The sequence below is a fragment of the Lissotriton helveticus genome, chromosome 7 (genome assembly GCF_964261635.1).
Source record: "Lissotriton helveticus chromosome 7, aLisHel1.1, whole genome shotgun sequence".
In the NCBI taxonomy this organism is placed as follows: Eukaryota; Metazoa; Chordata; class Amphibia; order Caudata; family Salamandridae; genus Lissotriton; species Lissotriton helveticus.
The window spans coordinates 897,476,164-897,493,916 of NC_136068.1; the positions used below are offsets into that span (position 1 = coordinate 897,476,164).

At 42.4% G+C, this 17,753-nt stretch overlaps 1 protein-coding gene across 1 annotated transcript in view; it reads right to left on the reverse strand.

The window, feature by feature from the left end:
- Positions 1–3,066, reverse strand: part of MAT2B (methionine adenosyltransferase 2 non-catalytic beta subunit) — a 428,529-nt gene extending 425,463 nt beyond the window's left edge. Inside the window, exon 1 of the mRNA XM_078653399.1 lies at positions 2,600–3,066. Coding sequence (XP_078509525.1) covers positions 2,600–2,626 — 27 coding nt within the window. The 5' untranslated portion in view covers positions 2,627–3,066. The remainder of the gene's footprint in view (positions 1–2,599) is intronic.
- Positions 3,067–17,753: the final 14,687 nt, after the last annotated feature.

Here is a 17,753-nt window from a genome sequence, read left to right on the forward strand (position 1 = left end):
TCTTCCAGGGTGGGGTAGGGCTCCTGACTCCCTCCTGGACAAGACAATGAGAAGACAGGCTCTCTTTCCAAAATGTTAGTTTTGCCATCCCCCACTCTGATGTACAGTACTTAAAGGAGATACTCCAAGAGAACTGATTTAACTGATTGTCCTCCATACTTTGTTAATCAGTGTGGGTGCGATTGTGCCATTTCTTTGTTTTATTACATGATAGACTGCATGTTTGAAGAACCGAGGTTTGTTTACAGTTTAGTGACAGTAATTAAGTTCAGTAAAGAGAACCACGTGCTGCTTCGGTGTAATCAGGGCCGGTTCTAGGATGTTTGGGGCCCTGGGCAGAAAGGGAATGTGTGAGACCCCTCGAAATTGCAGAGACATGACGCATTCAGGGCTTTTTGCATCTGAATAGATGCCCCTGCTCCTAAAGCTGCATCCCCTCCCTCTCAGTCACCTTCAAGCACCTCTTAACAGCTCATCAAGGGCTGAAGGTGTGAGGGTTGCCATCCCGCTGTGCCTCTCCAATGCTGCTGGGTATCTGAGCTTTGGTACTGCATCAGAGTCTGTTACACCCGACCTCAACAGCATTGGAGTCAAGAAGGGAGGTGGGTGGAAGCTGTGCCCGGTTAAAATTACGGACAAATGGCGTCCGTTAAAGAATCCTTCACGGACAACGGACAGACGGACGAAATTACGGACTGTCCGTGAAATTTACGGACGGTTGGTCACCCTAGATAGAACACCAAATTAAGAGGTTTTACAGGGCAGAGTAAGCACTCAATGAGGATAACGGCCATGGGTGTAGGAGATTATATATTTTGGGGCGGAGGCGTTTTAAGGCGTGGGAAAAGTGGGAAATTACCGAGCCCCGCCTCCTCCCGCAAGGAATGTGAACTTTCTATTTTACATCCATCTTGTCCATTTTATTAGGTTACCTTCTTGGCCGACCTTTACTTCTGATTGTCTCTCTACTCAGTGTCATCCTAAGGATTTAAAGGGTCCTGGCAAGACATTTCAACACAGTTTAACATAACATTTAGTATTGTTGGCATCATTTGGCCTTAAATTAGCAGGAAATTGGCAATAAAATTCAAAGTTTTTACGAACCCCCCCCCCCCCAAGTGTGTTTTGCTTGGGCCTTCACAACCTCAAGATGACACCGTCAACCTTAGGGAGAGCACAGACAGGGATTGGTGTAGCACATGATCAGGCAACAAATACAAAGAAAAAATATAACTCCTGAAAGTGATTTTTTTTCAAAATTTCAGATAAGTACATACATGCTGCTGAATTGATTGATGCTTATGGAAGTAGGTTTTCAAAACACGACACACTCAAGAATAAATACCCCCCAATGCCCTGTCGACTTTGTCATGGGTTACCTAAAATGTGCCAGTTTGCAATGCTGTGTAAAAGCAAATATAAATGTGAGGCCAGATTTAATATAAACCAGGGGTTTCAAACAAATAACTTGTGAGGTACAAGTAACTTGTGAACTACCAGTAGCTCTCCTTTGTGCATCTCAAACTACTAACACGGAACTCGTTGCTTGGTTACATTATTATTAGTGTGCCAACATTAAGAAGCATGTATGTGAGACTAAAATGTGTGTATTTTCAGAACTCATAAGCTGGTATTTGGAGAAAAATGGTTCAATTTCCAAAATAAATTATGGCTATTATTTGAGTTGGAAACATTACTCATATATTACCGTAGTGTCGGGGAATCACAGCTGTGGCTGTTGTGATACCCATGTAGATGCATTCGACATTGAAAGTGTTCTTTTACTTTACTGCTGGCAGTCCTGCCGACTGCACTGATGTGATGACTGCTGACACCCTTGGATGGACTATCACATCACTTACAGTAGCTCAGGATAATTGTCATTGAACATAAGTAGCTCTTATTAAAGAAGAGGTTGGAGATCCCTTCTATAAACCCTATAGAGGTGAAGTTTTTGTAAAGGGCAGGTCCTGAACTGAATTACTTCAATGCACTTAGGGTGCATTTAAGTAAGTCAGTTTGAGGATGCTGATAACGGTAAATTATACACAGTGAAGTAGAGCGACGGGCTTAGAATCACCGAATTTGGTCAAGTGGGGAAATCCGAGTTTTGCGCCTAGCGTTTCTGGTTACACATTTTGCAATTCAAGACACTGTAGGTTTACATATTTCTCTTGACTTTAGAGGTTATAGCTTTATTTTTAGTTACTTCATTAATTTGTGTTAGTACGTAGCTAAATAAACACACATATCACACCTTTAGCTAAACTGACACCACACACGTACGCGTGGTCATGGGAGTTAAAACCCTGGTGTTCTGTTTCCACAGATGCCAAACACTGAATAATTCGGGCACCAACATACTGTGTTTTTCCTATCCCAGTCAAACAAAGGGTAACTCTCTAGCCCCGTTGGCAGGTGCTGGAAATATGAACCTCCAGTCTCGCCCGCCCCGGCCCTCTCCCTTCTGGCAGCCCTCGCGGACTGACCCTCAGGGAGCGGAGACCTTGGCAAGAGTGAGACAAGTGGGAAGGTTGCCTTTAACTAAGCACACAACATCATACCGCACTCGAGCCCAGGGAGTGTCATGTCATCTTACCTGCTCCATTTCAGACCGCCGCGGCATTGCTGTGGATCAGGAGGGACGCGCGCCTCAGGCTCCAGCGCCCAGTGCTGCTGCTGCTGAGCCGGGCTCGGCTCACTCGATCCTTTGTCCGCCCTGCAGAGTCAGCACCAGAGGGCACAATGGCGGTTTCAGCTGACCTGTGACAGCAGACAGGCTCACCCACCTCGCCTTCTAGCCACCAACCCGCTTTATTCTTTTAAAGAAAGAACTCGAAACAAAAGAATGACGATTTATTTTAAGTCCTGTACAGAGCTAGACTAGTGCGTTTGAAGTCAGAGAAGGAAGGGCCGACGACTGGCCAATCAGGACTGTCGTTCTCTATAATGTATTCATAGTACCCCTTCGTACACTTTTATCAAATGGGCTCATGCCTTGTGCAGGACGTTCATCGCTAACCTCTTGCTTTTCAGTCTGTCACTTGCAGGCGCGCAACGCCCATTGGGCTCAAAGGGCTGCAACTCCCCCCCCCCCAACTCCCCCCGCCTTGTGTGTCAGTCCGGCTGAGACCGCTTCCTGGGCACACACACAGCCGCACCGAGTACGTAGCAGGTCTTTAAAAGACCATTTACTTGGTAATGAGGCTTTGTTGTTCTTTCACCCCTTCTAAGAGCTCCTGCATCTTCACTCCGCCCATTGCTGGAGGAGATACCCCCCTCCCCCCTTCCGAAATTTCACTCTAGTTCCGCCTCTGGACTTGTACCTAGACACTTTTAGGATTGTAAAAACACAGCTAGCTACCAAAAGGAACCAAAATGAAAGTATGTACAGTTCTTTAAATGGGGGGGGGATAAGTGCAGGTACTCATTAATATGAGCTAGAGGCGTGGCAAGAGGGACACTCTCTCTCTCTTTCTAAAATCTACTGAGTGTCCTGATTCTCTCCCATTTCTCTCACAGAAAAACAGGCACACACACAAGTCGACAAGCGCACAGACATAAGCAAACACTCGCAAAAAGTCTGTCCATGTGCTGCCTCCATATGTGTTTGCACACATTCACACACTAGTGTGAACATGATTAACAGCACAGGGCCTAAATGGGCCCTCCACTGCCAAACACAGTGTGATGGTGAACACAGGGACATCATCATACAAATGATCCCATGCTTAATGGTTCAACAGCTGCTCTGCTCAGGACTATAGAAGCGCATTGGCTGTCAGATAGGTTCCAACCATGACAGCCTAGTGCTCACCAGTACTAACAGCCAGTGAGGAGTGTATCAAGAGTATTGGTACTCTCCTTAGCAGTAGAGAAGTGTCGGTACTAACAGGGTTAAAAATAAGAAGTGTCGGGACTCAGTATCTGTGAGTACTGGCCCATTTAAAACAATGCCACTGCCCCCACACAACCAGGCTCTTCCTGTCTCTTGCTGGCTCCGTGCCTTTACATTCACATGCAGGGCCGGACTGGGAACAGAAACCGGCCCTGGCAAACTGCTCAGTGCCCCCCCCCCCCCCCGGGTGAGGGGAGTGCAGCTGAGCAGTTTGCGAGGGCCGGTTTCGGCTGATTTTGTTACAGGGGGCCAGTATTGCCGCCCCCCAAAATCGTCTGGCAGCCTACCAGAGAAATGCGGTGCACGCTAGGCCAGTCCGGCCCTGTTCACATGTCCTCTTCACTTGCCTCTAATCTTTACCCAGCCTCTAAGTTTCTGTCACTAGTTCTGCTCCTCTTCCTCCCACCTTTTCCTTACTCTCCACAAGTCTTACATTTTCTCCCTGGTTTTTAGGTCTCGCTGAGCCAGCGCATGCGCTGATTTGCGAGACATTTAGTAAGAGCTTCAGAAAATGCTACCACTGTGGCCTAGAGCTTGCGGTTATGAGCACAATGACGAGCAGAGGCGCCATATAGCTTTCCTCTCTCGTCATTGTGCGCGCACATCGCACACCACTCACCACTCGCCAGCCTGTTTCCTTTTGCCATCGCGAGTGCACCACTCGCAATGATTAATAAATATACAGCACACAAATGCATTCCCCTGACAATCTACATCTTACACCTCTTTTCAATAAACACACCAGCCTTTTGCTCATCGCAAGATGTGTTAGAAAAGTACTTAGTACCCCTTTAACAGCCCGTAAATATTAGCTGTAAAGCACACCCTCACGAGAGAAAAATCATGTGGAAGCCCAAACTGCCACTAGATGGCCCTGTTGATTGTTTATTCGTTTCCTGTCCTTTCGGGCAATCTTTTTGTGACATTACACGCAGTGTTCACCACAAGCCAAATTATGCCTTCAATACACTTGCTTCAAAGTGTGAAACTGGGTTCTCATATACGGGCCTGCATGATATTTGAATATGGCCCGTAGCTTGCCATTCCCATTCAAGGCACACGTGATAGAGCGCAGACTCACCTGCTCAATTCTTTACCATACTCACCTGGGCCCATAAAACTATATACACATTGGACAGATAAACCTACACTCAATCAATTTTAATTTAACCAATCAGGACCTTTACCATTTTGTCTTACCAATCCAAGACACCGATATCTAAAGTCCTAGAGGATCAAGGGAGTTAGCAAGAAAATAGGTAATAAAATAACATTAGCGTTTTATAAATAAAACAAACTCGGGAAAAGTTTAAGCTCTTTTATCTAAAGTAAATTCTTGAATGTTTGAAATCATAGCAAAAATCAAGAATTTCTTGTTCTATTATAATGATGAAAATGTAAACTAAATGTGCAATCATTTGGAAAAATATCATTAAACATAAAACACAAGGTGGGTAGAAAAAGGGAAAACAGTACAATGACAAACTCACACTTTATAGTTACCTAGAATGGTGTGAAGACCAACCCTGGCCACGGGCTCAGATAAGGATAAGAACCCCAAAATGCAGGTGCCAGCGAGAAAGAACAGGTGCAGACCAGTATCAGGACAGGTTACGGACCAAATTGGATCAGGACAGGACCACCGCAGGCTAAGATCAGCACCACAGCTAAAGTTCAAACGCCAGCGTTGTAAACCCTCTCTGCAGCTAACAGTCGAACCCCGACTGGGTCATCGAATTCCTCTCCAGAACCCCGATTGGGTTATCGAATCTTCTGACAGAGTGTTCCGCCAGCACCTCTGCTCTCGATTACCTATTGAGTGCGTTGGTTCAGTGACAGGTCAGCTATTCCGACAAGTCGGACAATCTAACTAGCTAAGCCTACCCTAGTTATAATATTTTCCAGGTCAGGTCTAATGTTGCAAATGTGTAAATCCCACAATTGTATTGGTCAAAAGACGAGGATAGGTCATCACACCATATTAAGATGAGGTAACTGTCATTCAGTCCCTCCCATAACTTTATCTTCCAATGCACTTTTATTCCACCCGGGAGTGAATGTATCAATAACATACAATGTTTTAACAAATTATACAATTCAGCTTCCTCTGGCAGGGTTAGGAGTTCATGTTTCTCATAGTTTTCACAGTTCATGTCTGATGCTGGCACTGGTTCAATGCCATGGCTTCAATAGCTTGAGATTCTTTGCACAGGCGCAGTTTCTCCAAAGATGGAGTTCAGAGGTACATTTCCGGCCCAAATGTGATACATGAAAAAATAGAAGAGAAACAGTTTTTAGAAACACAGAATAAATGAATACACTGTATACCACTTATCTCTACTCTATTCCCATTATTGTATTTAAACTATTGCATTAAGGTTTAGGCAGAACGAATAGCTTAGCAAAAGCAGCAATGCAAGCTTCTTGCATGCTAGGACACAGAATAGCCATCTTAGTTCTAGTGCGCAGAAGCAAAAGTTTCCCACCAAGGTAAGTAATACTTCATGTCATGTGAGTGTGACATACGCATGCGCAGTAGAAAATCCAGCGTAGCTGCAGCCATTTTAATGCAAGCTGATTATAGTTAGTAAAAGCACATTATCGAGTTTCCCCTAGATACTACAAATGTCGTGTAATGCAATATTAATATAACAAAACATGTTAGTTAGTACATTAATATTATTTTCAAGAGGGCTGAATACAAGCAAGTCGCTATACGTGTGCAACCTTCCTGACGGAGAGGGGCGGGGGTGAGGCTAAAGCACTTTCAGCTGAATAGTCGCCGGGGAATGGTCTGTCTAGACCCTGTCCTGTTAATCACAGCGTGACACAAGGCAAGCCCTCTTAGACCCTTGCAGTCTCAGACATTTCACATGGGCACTGCTGGAATCTCCAGCAGGGACTCTGCAAGAGGCTTGGCGCGCTTACAAGCTCCTGAGAAGCAGAGCGGCATCTATCCTGTGCTAGTGGAGATAAATAACCGGAGCCTGCAGTGCCATCTATTAGGATACCAGACTCTCCTTGGCTAATGAGAAGTGCCGGTACTGAGGGCCAGAAATTCAGAAGTGCCAGTACTCAGTACCGGTGAGTACCGGCCCATTAAAAGCACTGAGTATGTACATACCCAAACATAAGTATTTATATAGGCAATTCTTCTTGCTCTTGTATAGGTAAATGTTTTTTTTGTTGTGTTTCAGGTGCGTTGATTTGGCCCATTAACACAACTTGCAGGGGCAGGAGCGGAGGGGGGAAGGGTGGGAGAAGCAAGTAAATGGGGGGATTGCACCTCAGGCTGCCAAAGTGGTTCATCTCAGAGTTGTAGTTAAGGGGCATGGTCTGGCCACGCAGGAAGATGGCTGCCTGAACGAGTAGCTCTGCTTCCGGACGAACTCCTGACCGAGGCGGCGCTCTTCCCAGCACTGCCAAGACTGTTTCAATAACGGCTTTGAAGAGCCAAACGCTGCACCTATATTTGTCTCAACTTTCGGAACAAATGGACTCTTTTTTTGGGTTAGTTTTAGTTCAAATACACTTTGAGCTGACAAGAGTGCATTGGGCCCTGTGACGCTGATGTGCCGCTCTTGCCGTCCTCATGAGGGGTCATTGATATCCCGCACCCCGGTCTTGGGGGGAAAACATATTTCTGGACTACGGTTCTTCTGAAACGGTAAGAACTGTCGGCGCCTTGCACAAAACTCTAATTACAGTTTGGAAACTGCTATAACTTGAGAAATACAGAACAACGCTTCCAAGTACATAGAGTCCTCCACTATTTTTCAGAGTTCTGTTTCTCAGAATGTGACAATTAAACTGCAGTCACTCATATTGTCACCATTGCTTGTAGTCACTATTTCTGCTACTTAAGTATAAACGGCTAAATGGCTGGAAATCCTCCTTACCGCCCGCTTGCAACCTTCCTCTGACATTTAATTGTGGCCATTATATGTCTTGAAATAAGTGTGGTGTGTGAAGGAGATTGCGACACTTTACGCGGCGAATGCCTCAAGTAATCCTGTCAGGCTTGCAGTGAATTTTCAAGATGCTTTTCATGACAATGTATACCACATAATAAAGTTTGGTCTACTTCTCTCAGTAATGATATCTGTACATTGTGCTTACATACTGATATCAACCGCCTAATATGAAGAGGAATTTCTGCGACATATTCCTTGCCAAGTGTCAAGTGTTCCAAACACCCTCTCAACCTTATACTGAATTTTCAAGAGACTTTTCCAGAATACCGCATTCAGAGTAATTAAGGTCAAAGTACGTACCTATGACCTGATAATAAGCCCGTACTGGCAATGGCCTCCAGCGTTTGCTGCATGCATTTGGTGCCTTCATGGACGATTTGGACATGAAGGTCAACGCAGGTAAATCCCATACGATGGTGGTTGGAGCCCATAGATGCAAAGGGAAGCCAAAAATCTTCAGGTGTAAGGGCGAAGTGGTCTCAAGAACGGCAACTTTCCCCTACCTGGGGGTGCTCTTCGATGAGAGGGGACTGTGGGGTCCACAGGTTAGGGCAAAAAGCCTATCAGTGGCCAGGTAATCGGCGGCCCTTATGGGCTTCTCAAAAAGATTGGGGGCTAGGCCGATGGAGGCCCTATTGAAGGTATATAGCACTAAATGTATTCCAATTGCTACGTATGGTGCCCCAATTTGGGGATATGTATGGCTAGAACCTATACAGAGGGCAGAAAATAGGTTTCTACGTTCCCTATTGTCAGTCCCATCATCCACCCCAACATACTCTATCCATGCGGAGGTGGGCATGGACTATGTTACAGACAGGCTCAACTTGGCCCCGTTGATCTTTTGGTTAAGGAAATGGCTCAATAAGGAGTTAACTCTGAACCATTCAATCATGGAGGATGTCATGTTGTTAGATCACTCCAAAAAGATCCCCTGGCTGGAATATCTGAGGAAGTCATTTGACCAAGTGGGGAGACCGGAACTTTTTGAATCCCCTTCTTGTATCAGGAATGTGGATGTAGTCTCAATTTAGAGGCAGTTTTTGACTTTGGCAAGATTAGCCTGCGAGGAAAGGGAATTGCAGAAGCCCTCTGTGAGGTCTCATTATATATTAAAAAGCTCCACCTCAATGGAACCCTACCTCAGCATTGTTACTAGACATTTTTACAGACTCCTCTTGATTAAATTCAGATTCAACCTGATCCATTATCATTTGGGCAATTATCAGTCTTGGGCCAGACCAGAGTCAGACCCTCCCTGCTCCTGCGACAACTTCTCAACCCAGTACACTATGCATTTTGTCATGTTTTGTTCTTTATTTTCAGTTCCCCGCAAAAAAAATTTGCTACCAACTTTGAGGGAGGCTGGTTTTATACACGTAAGACCGGCACTTCTTTACCTTCAGTCCATGAGTAACACTTGCATTATATTTTGCATGGGAAATTATTTGGTAGCAGCATCACGCATTAAATCCAGCAATGCTACAATAGACAGTATCTAACGACTGCTCACCCCCTGCAGCTCACATTGACATTTTGTATGTAGAACTTTGCCTTTTTGCACAAATTCCCTCATCAACAGTTTTTACTGAATGTATTGGTTTGGAATAACCTCTGTAATGTATTTTAACATTTTAATATGTATGGAATGTATGTCTTTTTATGATTTTATTTAAAATCGAATAAAGTATTTTGACTGACTGACTGACCTGATAATAAGGTGTATTTTTTCAAGTTTCATGTAGCTACTATTCTAACAAATCTGTGCTATAACAAGAGGCGGTACTTTATGTGACGCATTACACACCAAGCACCAAGTGTTTAGAGCTTTCTGTCAATCTTGCACTGAATCTGCATGTGGCCTTTCATGAGGTCTTGTACGATACATTGAAGGGCAGAATACTTCCCTCCCTGCTGATGAAAACGAATTGCTATGCTTATATGCTGACATTGTTTCCACAGCTTTTGAACTGTGGTGTGTGAAGATTTCTGCGACGCTTTGCGCACCAGATGTCTCAGGTAGCACTGTCAGCTTTGCAGTGAATTTTCAAGACGCTTCTCATATCAATTTATTTCACATAATAAAGTTTATTTTACTTCTCCCACTGTTGATATCTGTGCATTGTTGTCCTTATATGCTGATATCAATTGACTTGGTGTGAAGGGGAATTTCTGCAACGTATTCCTCGACAAAAGTGTCCCAGACATCCTCTCAACCTTATACTGCATTTTCAAGAGACTTTCCCAGAATACTGTATACAGTATAATTAAGAACAGAATACTTGCCTATGACCTGATACATTTGTTTTTACCTCAACCTCATTAATAGAAGGCAGTAAATTACAAAGTATCAACACTGCAGTATTAAATAAGGATAGTGTTACAGGAAAGTGCTGTGATTACATGCATCTGAGAGATAACCGTTCTTTCATGTGATTGAATACTTGCTGCATTATTAAAAAAAACGAACACTTAAGTGCTTCCTTGTTCCACTGAAAAATTTCTCTCCTCACAAATGTATTATCACAGGTACGGAAACAAACTTTTCGAACAACCCCTCTTTGCTGAAGTACTCAAACAATCACACACAATGTCTACGAAAGGCTCAGTTTTACCAGCGTCTAATCCATCTGTGGTCACCTCAACCGAAGTATTAGGGGAAACTTTGAATCGCATTTTACAAGAAATTTCGACAATCAACTCTCATTTTGACAGATATGGACGCTAACATTTCTTCTCTTATGACTATGACCAAATCAATTAGAGCAGATATTGTGCAATTTCATACTAAAGCGGAAGGGTTAGACCATCGGTTAATGGTAGTAGAGGCCAGACTTGATACAGTACAAAGCAGGGATCAAGACTTATTACTCCTTCGCAGCAAGCTTGTTGACTTGGAGGACCGAAACAGTAGGGATAATGTTAGTTTTTTCGGTTTCCCAAAAAAGATTGAGGGACAGAATGCTAGAACATTCTTATGTAATGTCCTTCCCAAGCTTCTTGGTGTCACCTTTGAACCGTTGTTGGAAATTCAACGTGCCCATCAAATTGGCCCTCCACGCAGCCACCCAGATTCTCGTCCAAGACCTCTAATCCCTGCTTTTTGAGACATGATCAAGTACGACAGATATTAATGGCAGCGCATACGCAAGGTTCCTACATCTATGATGGTCATGAAATAGGCATGGCCGCGCCGCTGACTTCTCGAAAGAGACCAATGTAAGGAGAAAGGCATTCCTATCTATGAGACCACAACTAAGGAAAATGGACGTCAAATATGGTTTGTTTGACCCAGCTCGTTTTCGCATCACCAAAAATGGTGAATCAAGGGATTTTTATAACCCTGAAGATCTGCAACATATTCTGGATAGCATTTCACTTCAAGATATGGACATTCAGCATACTCCTATTGATCAGTCTATCCCAAGTTCTAAATCTTCTCAACAGCTCTCTGACAATCTTCGTCGCAACATTAGTGAAATTCACCATTGTGGCAGAGACATTGAACGATCAATCCATACTCATGAAGACAAAGCTTCTGCCTTACAGACAGTATCTACCTTTACACAAGACCGCCATAGAAATAAATCTCAAACTCCTTTAAAATCAGCCTCAAATGGAGAATAGGCTTTGCTGTTATCTTCTTTTATTACAGTCATGGTCCTCAATAATGACTTCTTCATGAATTTCTTCAAGTTCCTCACATCAGAGTCAATAGCTTCTACTTTCGGACAGATGAGTATTATTTATACTATATATATATATATATATATATATATATATATATATATATATATATATATACTGTTATATTCTACATAATATTTATATTTATAACTACATCTACATTCATACTCTATTTAAGATTTAGTAAAATATTTATTGCATAAGATTTACTGTGGTTAAAACATTATATGTTATCTATTATATTGCACGTGAAATGCTTATGAAAGTACCTGTTGTGTTACCTTCTTGTATGTACGGTTTGTCTGGGATAAATTACATTCAGCCTTAAAATTTGCCTTTGTTGAGGAATAATCTTTAATAAGGTTCACTTTCATAACAGTTATAATTATAGTTATTACTATTTGTATAAATGTTTCTCATGTTTCTAATGCAAAGAGGTTGATCAATATATTTCTCCTATTTTTCAAAATATCTAGACAGCTGAATATAGCCTGCCTTGCTTATTTAACCCCTCTACTGCGCCCGCGATTTTGCGGAAGTGCGGCACTTCCACAAAACGGGTGGGGCCGCGTCGGCCATTGGCCGACGGCAGCACCAGCGAATTAGCGTTGCCGTTGGCCAATGGCTGACGGCAGCATGGAAGGAGTATTATTTACTATATATTCGCATCTAAGGTTATACTATCAAATGTTTTGTTATAATATGTGCTTTTGTAGTTATATACTCTTGACAACATGTTTCCATTTTTTTAACTTATATTTATGCACTGTCGATTTTATGCATGTTTTAATGTCAACATTATACACACTTGGGTCTTCAAACTTTTATTTTATTTTCAACTTTCTCCTAAATAGTCTTGGTTAGGGTCACATTCTCCTGAAGGAGTTCTTACCTGTAGTGGTGCTCTAGTGAGCCCAGACCTACGGTTGAAAGTAAGAGGTAAATTATCTTTATAGATTTTTTACTTTGCTTCTCTTGATATCTTTTCTGTAGGAACTTTCTTTCACCTTTCTTCATCTCAATTCCCATTGCTCTCTTTGAGACATTACAAGTGCTGTATTGTTTCTTTTCTTCTGCTTTTCTATCACATTTTGGATCAATAAGGCAATCATTGTTACATTGGATCTTACATTTTTTAATCTTATACAAAGCTTTTATCCTCCTACATTTGTCCATTGCTTATCAAGACCCTGCAAAATACTTATATATATATATAGGCATGTCTAACACTCGTCCTTTAAGTGTCACAACCTGGAACGTCCATGGTCTAACGCATTATATAAAATGGTAAAAACTATTCTCTTATTTACAATTCAAAAAGGTGGACACAGCTTTACTTCAAGAAACACATCTTGATATGCTAGAATCTACCAAACTATGCAGAGAATGGGTAGGAAAGGTGTTTCACAGCAATATACATGATGGATCATTTTCAGATGCAGGTCCCACCTGTAAATGTGGTGTGGCAATTCTTATTCGAAGATCTCTCCTAATTACGGTATCAAAAACATGTGAAGACCCAGATGGAAGATATGTATTTGTCAAACTATGCATAGGAGAATCTCATTTCTATCTGGGTTCTGTTTATGCCCCGAAAGGTGTGAAAAATAATTTCTCCTTCATTTGAACAGCTTATTATCAAAGATAAAAGCTTCTCAATATCTCATAGGAGAAGATTGCACCCTAGCCAGCAATCCAGTTTTAGATAGAACAGGACCTTTTGACAAGAATATTGCATGGGATAGAGTGCTTTTGGATGACATTATGGATGACAATGGTCTGATAGATCATTGGCGTCTTTCCCATGCGGCTGATACTGAATACACAGTTATGTCCTCCACACATGGTACTCTTTCCCGTCTTGATTATTTTCTAATTTCTCAGAGAGTAGTTCAACAAGTACAAGAATCTCATATATTAGAAACATCAATATCTGATCACTCCCCGGTTCTCTTATACCTACATACAGAATTGCACAAGCCAGGGCGCAAACCTTGGCGGATGAATATACAACGTCATAAAACCCCTAAGGGGCTTCAAAGCTATCGTTCCAACAATAAAGGATCTGTGGACTCCAGTAGAATCCTATGGGCTGCAGCTAAAGCTACCATCTGGGGTCAACTTATGAAAGATGCAGCACAGGCTAATAGTCAAAATGTTATTCGGCAGAAGGAATTGGAACATGATATTGAGACATTTACTCAATTATACACTATAAAACCTACTTTACAATTTCGTAAATCACTAGTGCAAGCTTGTATGCCACTAAATAGTCTCTTTACGTCCAAAGCTGAATTTGCTTTACAAAAATTAAAGGGAGACATTACGAGCAGGGGGAAAAGGCAGGGGACTCTTAGCGGCTCAATTGCGACAAAGGGAAGCTGCCATGGCTATCCCAGCCATAAGATCTTCTGGGGGGAATTTGTTGACTCGTCCTCAAGATATCGTTAATGAATTTGCTTCTTATTACAAATCCTTATACACCCCAGGTGCGCAGTTAGATCAAAACAAGATGATTTCTTTTCTCTCTGAAGTGGAATTGCCTTGCCTCTCTGAAGAGGGCAGGGCGTTTTTTGAAGGAGAGATTACTAAAGATGAAATTTTCCAAGCCATAACTAAACTTCCATATCATAAAACTCCAGATGAAGACGGTTTTCCACCGGAATTTTATCGTTGGTCTAGGGAACCAATAATAAATACCCTACATGCCGCTTTTCAGGAAGCAGACAGCAATGCTTCTTTAGGGTGTATCTCTAATAAAGCAGTAATAGTGGTTCTAACAAAATCAGGAAAAGACCCCTTACCCTGTATCAGTTACCGGTCCATATCACTTCTAAATTGTGATATTAAACTTTAAGCCAGCATCCTTGCTTCTCGCCTTCGCAAAGTCTTACCCTCCCTAATTCACCACACTCAGGTGGGTTTTGTAACCAGCCCCTTACCAAGGAATCATTTACGCACTTTGGCACATACACTTCATTCTGCCTGATCCCTTCAGAAAGATGCTTTGGCGTTGTTGCTTGATGACAAAAAGGCACTTGATCGAGTGGAGTGGCAATTTCTCTTCAAAGTTTTAGAGAAATTTGGTGTGGGAACTCAATTCATAGATAAATTTAAATTACTATATCAAGATCCTGTTGCTCAAGTGAATTGTGGAGGTTTTATCTCAGGCTCATTTCCAATTTACAGAGGAACTGACCAGGGTTGCCCACTTTCTCCCTTCCTATTTCTCTTAGCTTTAGAACCCCTAGCAGCAGCAATTCACCAATCAAATTATATAGTAGGCATTCCTCTCCCAGTGGGTGACTCGAAAATCTACCTTTATGCTGATGATATTCTACTCACTGTCACTGATTTGCCGCGGTCTCTACCATCATTACTTAAAATCATAGCTGATTTCTCCTGCTTTTCTGGATACAAAATTAATTGGCATAAGAGTGAGGCACTTCCCATATCGGACGGAACCACAATAGCAGCTATACAAGGTTTCTCTTTTCATTGCCAATACTCACGGTTAAAATGTCTGGGTATTTTGGTAAGTAAAGGTACAGTAGGGACGGTTGCAGATAATTTGGACCCTTTAATTACCCAGATGCAACATGATTTTGAAAAATGGAAGATATTGGGATTATCTCTATGGGGTAGAGTTCAAGCTGTCAAAATGGTCACACTTTCACGTTTCATTTACATACTTGGAATGCTTCCTCTCCAAATTCATTTATCCTCATTACGCCTCATAGACTCTAAGATTAAATCCTTTATTTGGGGATCTATGAAACCTCGTTTAGCTATGAATACATTGAAAGCCCATCATTCTCATGGGGGTTTGAGTCTTCATTCCATTGAGCACTACATTCTGGCTTTACAATTATCTCAAACAACACACACGCTAACTGAAATGTTCAACACGCCACAATGGGTACTTGTAGAAAGACATTTGTTATCCACAGAACTGGGTCTTAATGCCCTTTATGGGACAGGTACAAGTCGCATTGACCCCATAATCTCCTACTGGTTGCAATGCGCAAAACATGGCAGAGGACACACCGTTTGATAGGTTGTAACCCCTGTATACATGTTAAAGCCCCTATCTGGAATAACACAGGAGTACGTATTAAAGGGAAAACTATATTCTGGCCTCATTGGAAGTCAGCAGGCATTCTTACTGTGGATCAGCTTTTATATAATGGTGATATCAAATCTTTTGCACAATAGATGGATGAATTTGATCTTCCATTCCATCAAGAGGCGAATTATTTACAACTCAACACTTGTCTTAATAAAATTCTAGGGTCACATTCATGGTCGCTGCAAATCTCACCAGTAGTATCGCATCTATACACTTGGGGAAACACAAGGGAGTTACATCTGGTTTATATAAATTATTTACATCACACTTATTTTCACATCCCTTATCAAATGATCTTCATACTAAATGGCAAGCCCGTTTATCGATTTCTTATGCAGATCTGAAATGGATTGACTTGTAGGAAAATTTAGACAAAGGAGCCCGAGAAGCCAGGCTGAAATTTGGCCTTTAACTTTACATGATTGGCATTGGTCTCCGGTAAAGCTACACAAAGCAGGACTACTCCCACATTCTAATTGCTTGAGATGTGATGCTCCTGGCTGCGACATTGTTCACATTCTTTGCATCTGTCCTGTGGTTCAATCCTATTGGTCTTATCTAGGTCAGACCTTGCATAACACTATACCCAGATGCTTGCCGTTAACACCGACCACCATTCTTCTACATGACTTCAAAAACTCCCAATCCTTTTCTCAACCACAATGCTACCTCTTACATACTGCTTTGGCTACTGCTAAAAATATATATATATATATATATATTACCTACTGGCGGTCGCCAGTAGGTATATATAGTTAGGATTTTTTCTCTATGGGTTTTTTGAAAATTCTATGTCTAATAACTTTGGCGTTTGTGGACGGAATTGGCTGAAATTTTCAGGAAAATGGCACATTTTGTTTCTGAGCAGCCCCTGAAAATTGGGGGGGGTTCGTCCAGGGGGGGTCGAGAAAAAAGGGGGGTCCCAAAACGTGTTTTTAACATTGAGTTTTCCATAGGGCGGTTGGCCTCACTTTTAGCCCGAACGGCTGAATGGATTTGCACGAAACTTGGCAAAATTGTAGGGACTGGTAGCCCGATGTGCCTTTTGTAGGTCTCAATATATGTGCTACAGTGGATTTTGAGAAATTAACGTTTAAAAAAAGATATATATCTGTAACAGCGGACCGGGCAGCGCTCCAGGACGCGTACTTTTCGCGCAACGGAGCTTTGTGAAGCGAAGCTGATTGGTTCTCCGGCGTCTGTCAACATTCCAAACAGTCCGTAGCGGCCGCCATCTTGTCTCTCGGTAGGATCGAGAGACAAGAGGAGGCCAAAGCGAAGGGGCAAATGACCATAAGGGGGAATAGTAGATCCTCGCTGACCCCCTAGGTTTGATGTGGAGGTTTTAAAAGGGCCCCGCGGGGCAAAAAAAAATAATAATAATAATAATCGAACGGCTGAATGGATTTGCACGAAACTTGGCAAAATTGTAGGGACTGGTAGCCCGATGTGCCTTTGCTAGGTCTCAATATATGTGCTTCAGTGGATTTTGAGAAATTAACGTTCAAAAAAAGATATATATCTGTAACAGTGCACCGCTTCGCGTACTTTTCGCGTTACGGAGCTTTGCGAAGCGAAGCTGATTGGCTCTCCGGTGTCTGTAAACATTCCAAACAGTACGTAGCGGCCGCCATCTTGTCTCTCGGTAGGATCGAGAGACAAGAGGAGGCCAAAGCGAAGGGGCAAATGACCATAAGGGGGCATAGTAGATCCTCGCTGACCCCCTAGGTTTGATGTGGAGGTTTAAAAAGGGCCCCGCGGGGCAAAAAAAAAAAATAATAATAATAATCGAACGGCTGAATGGATTTGCACGAAACTTGGTAAAATATTAGGGACTGGTAGCCCGATGTGCCTTTGCTAGGTCTCAATATATGTGCTTCAGTGCATTTTGAGAAATTAACGTTCAAAAACAAGATATATATTTGTAACAGCGCTCCGCTTCGCGGAGATAAAATTATATCTGTATTACCTAGCTGTTGCTAACACCAGTTAGCGACGGCTAGTAGGAGATAGCGACCATCTTGGGCCCCACTTTGCATGTGAGTGATATTTATCACTAATGACA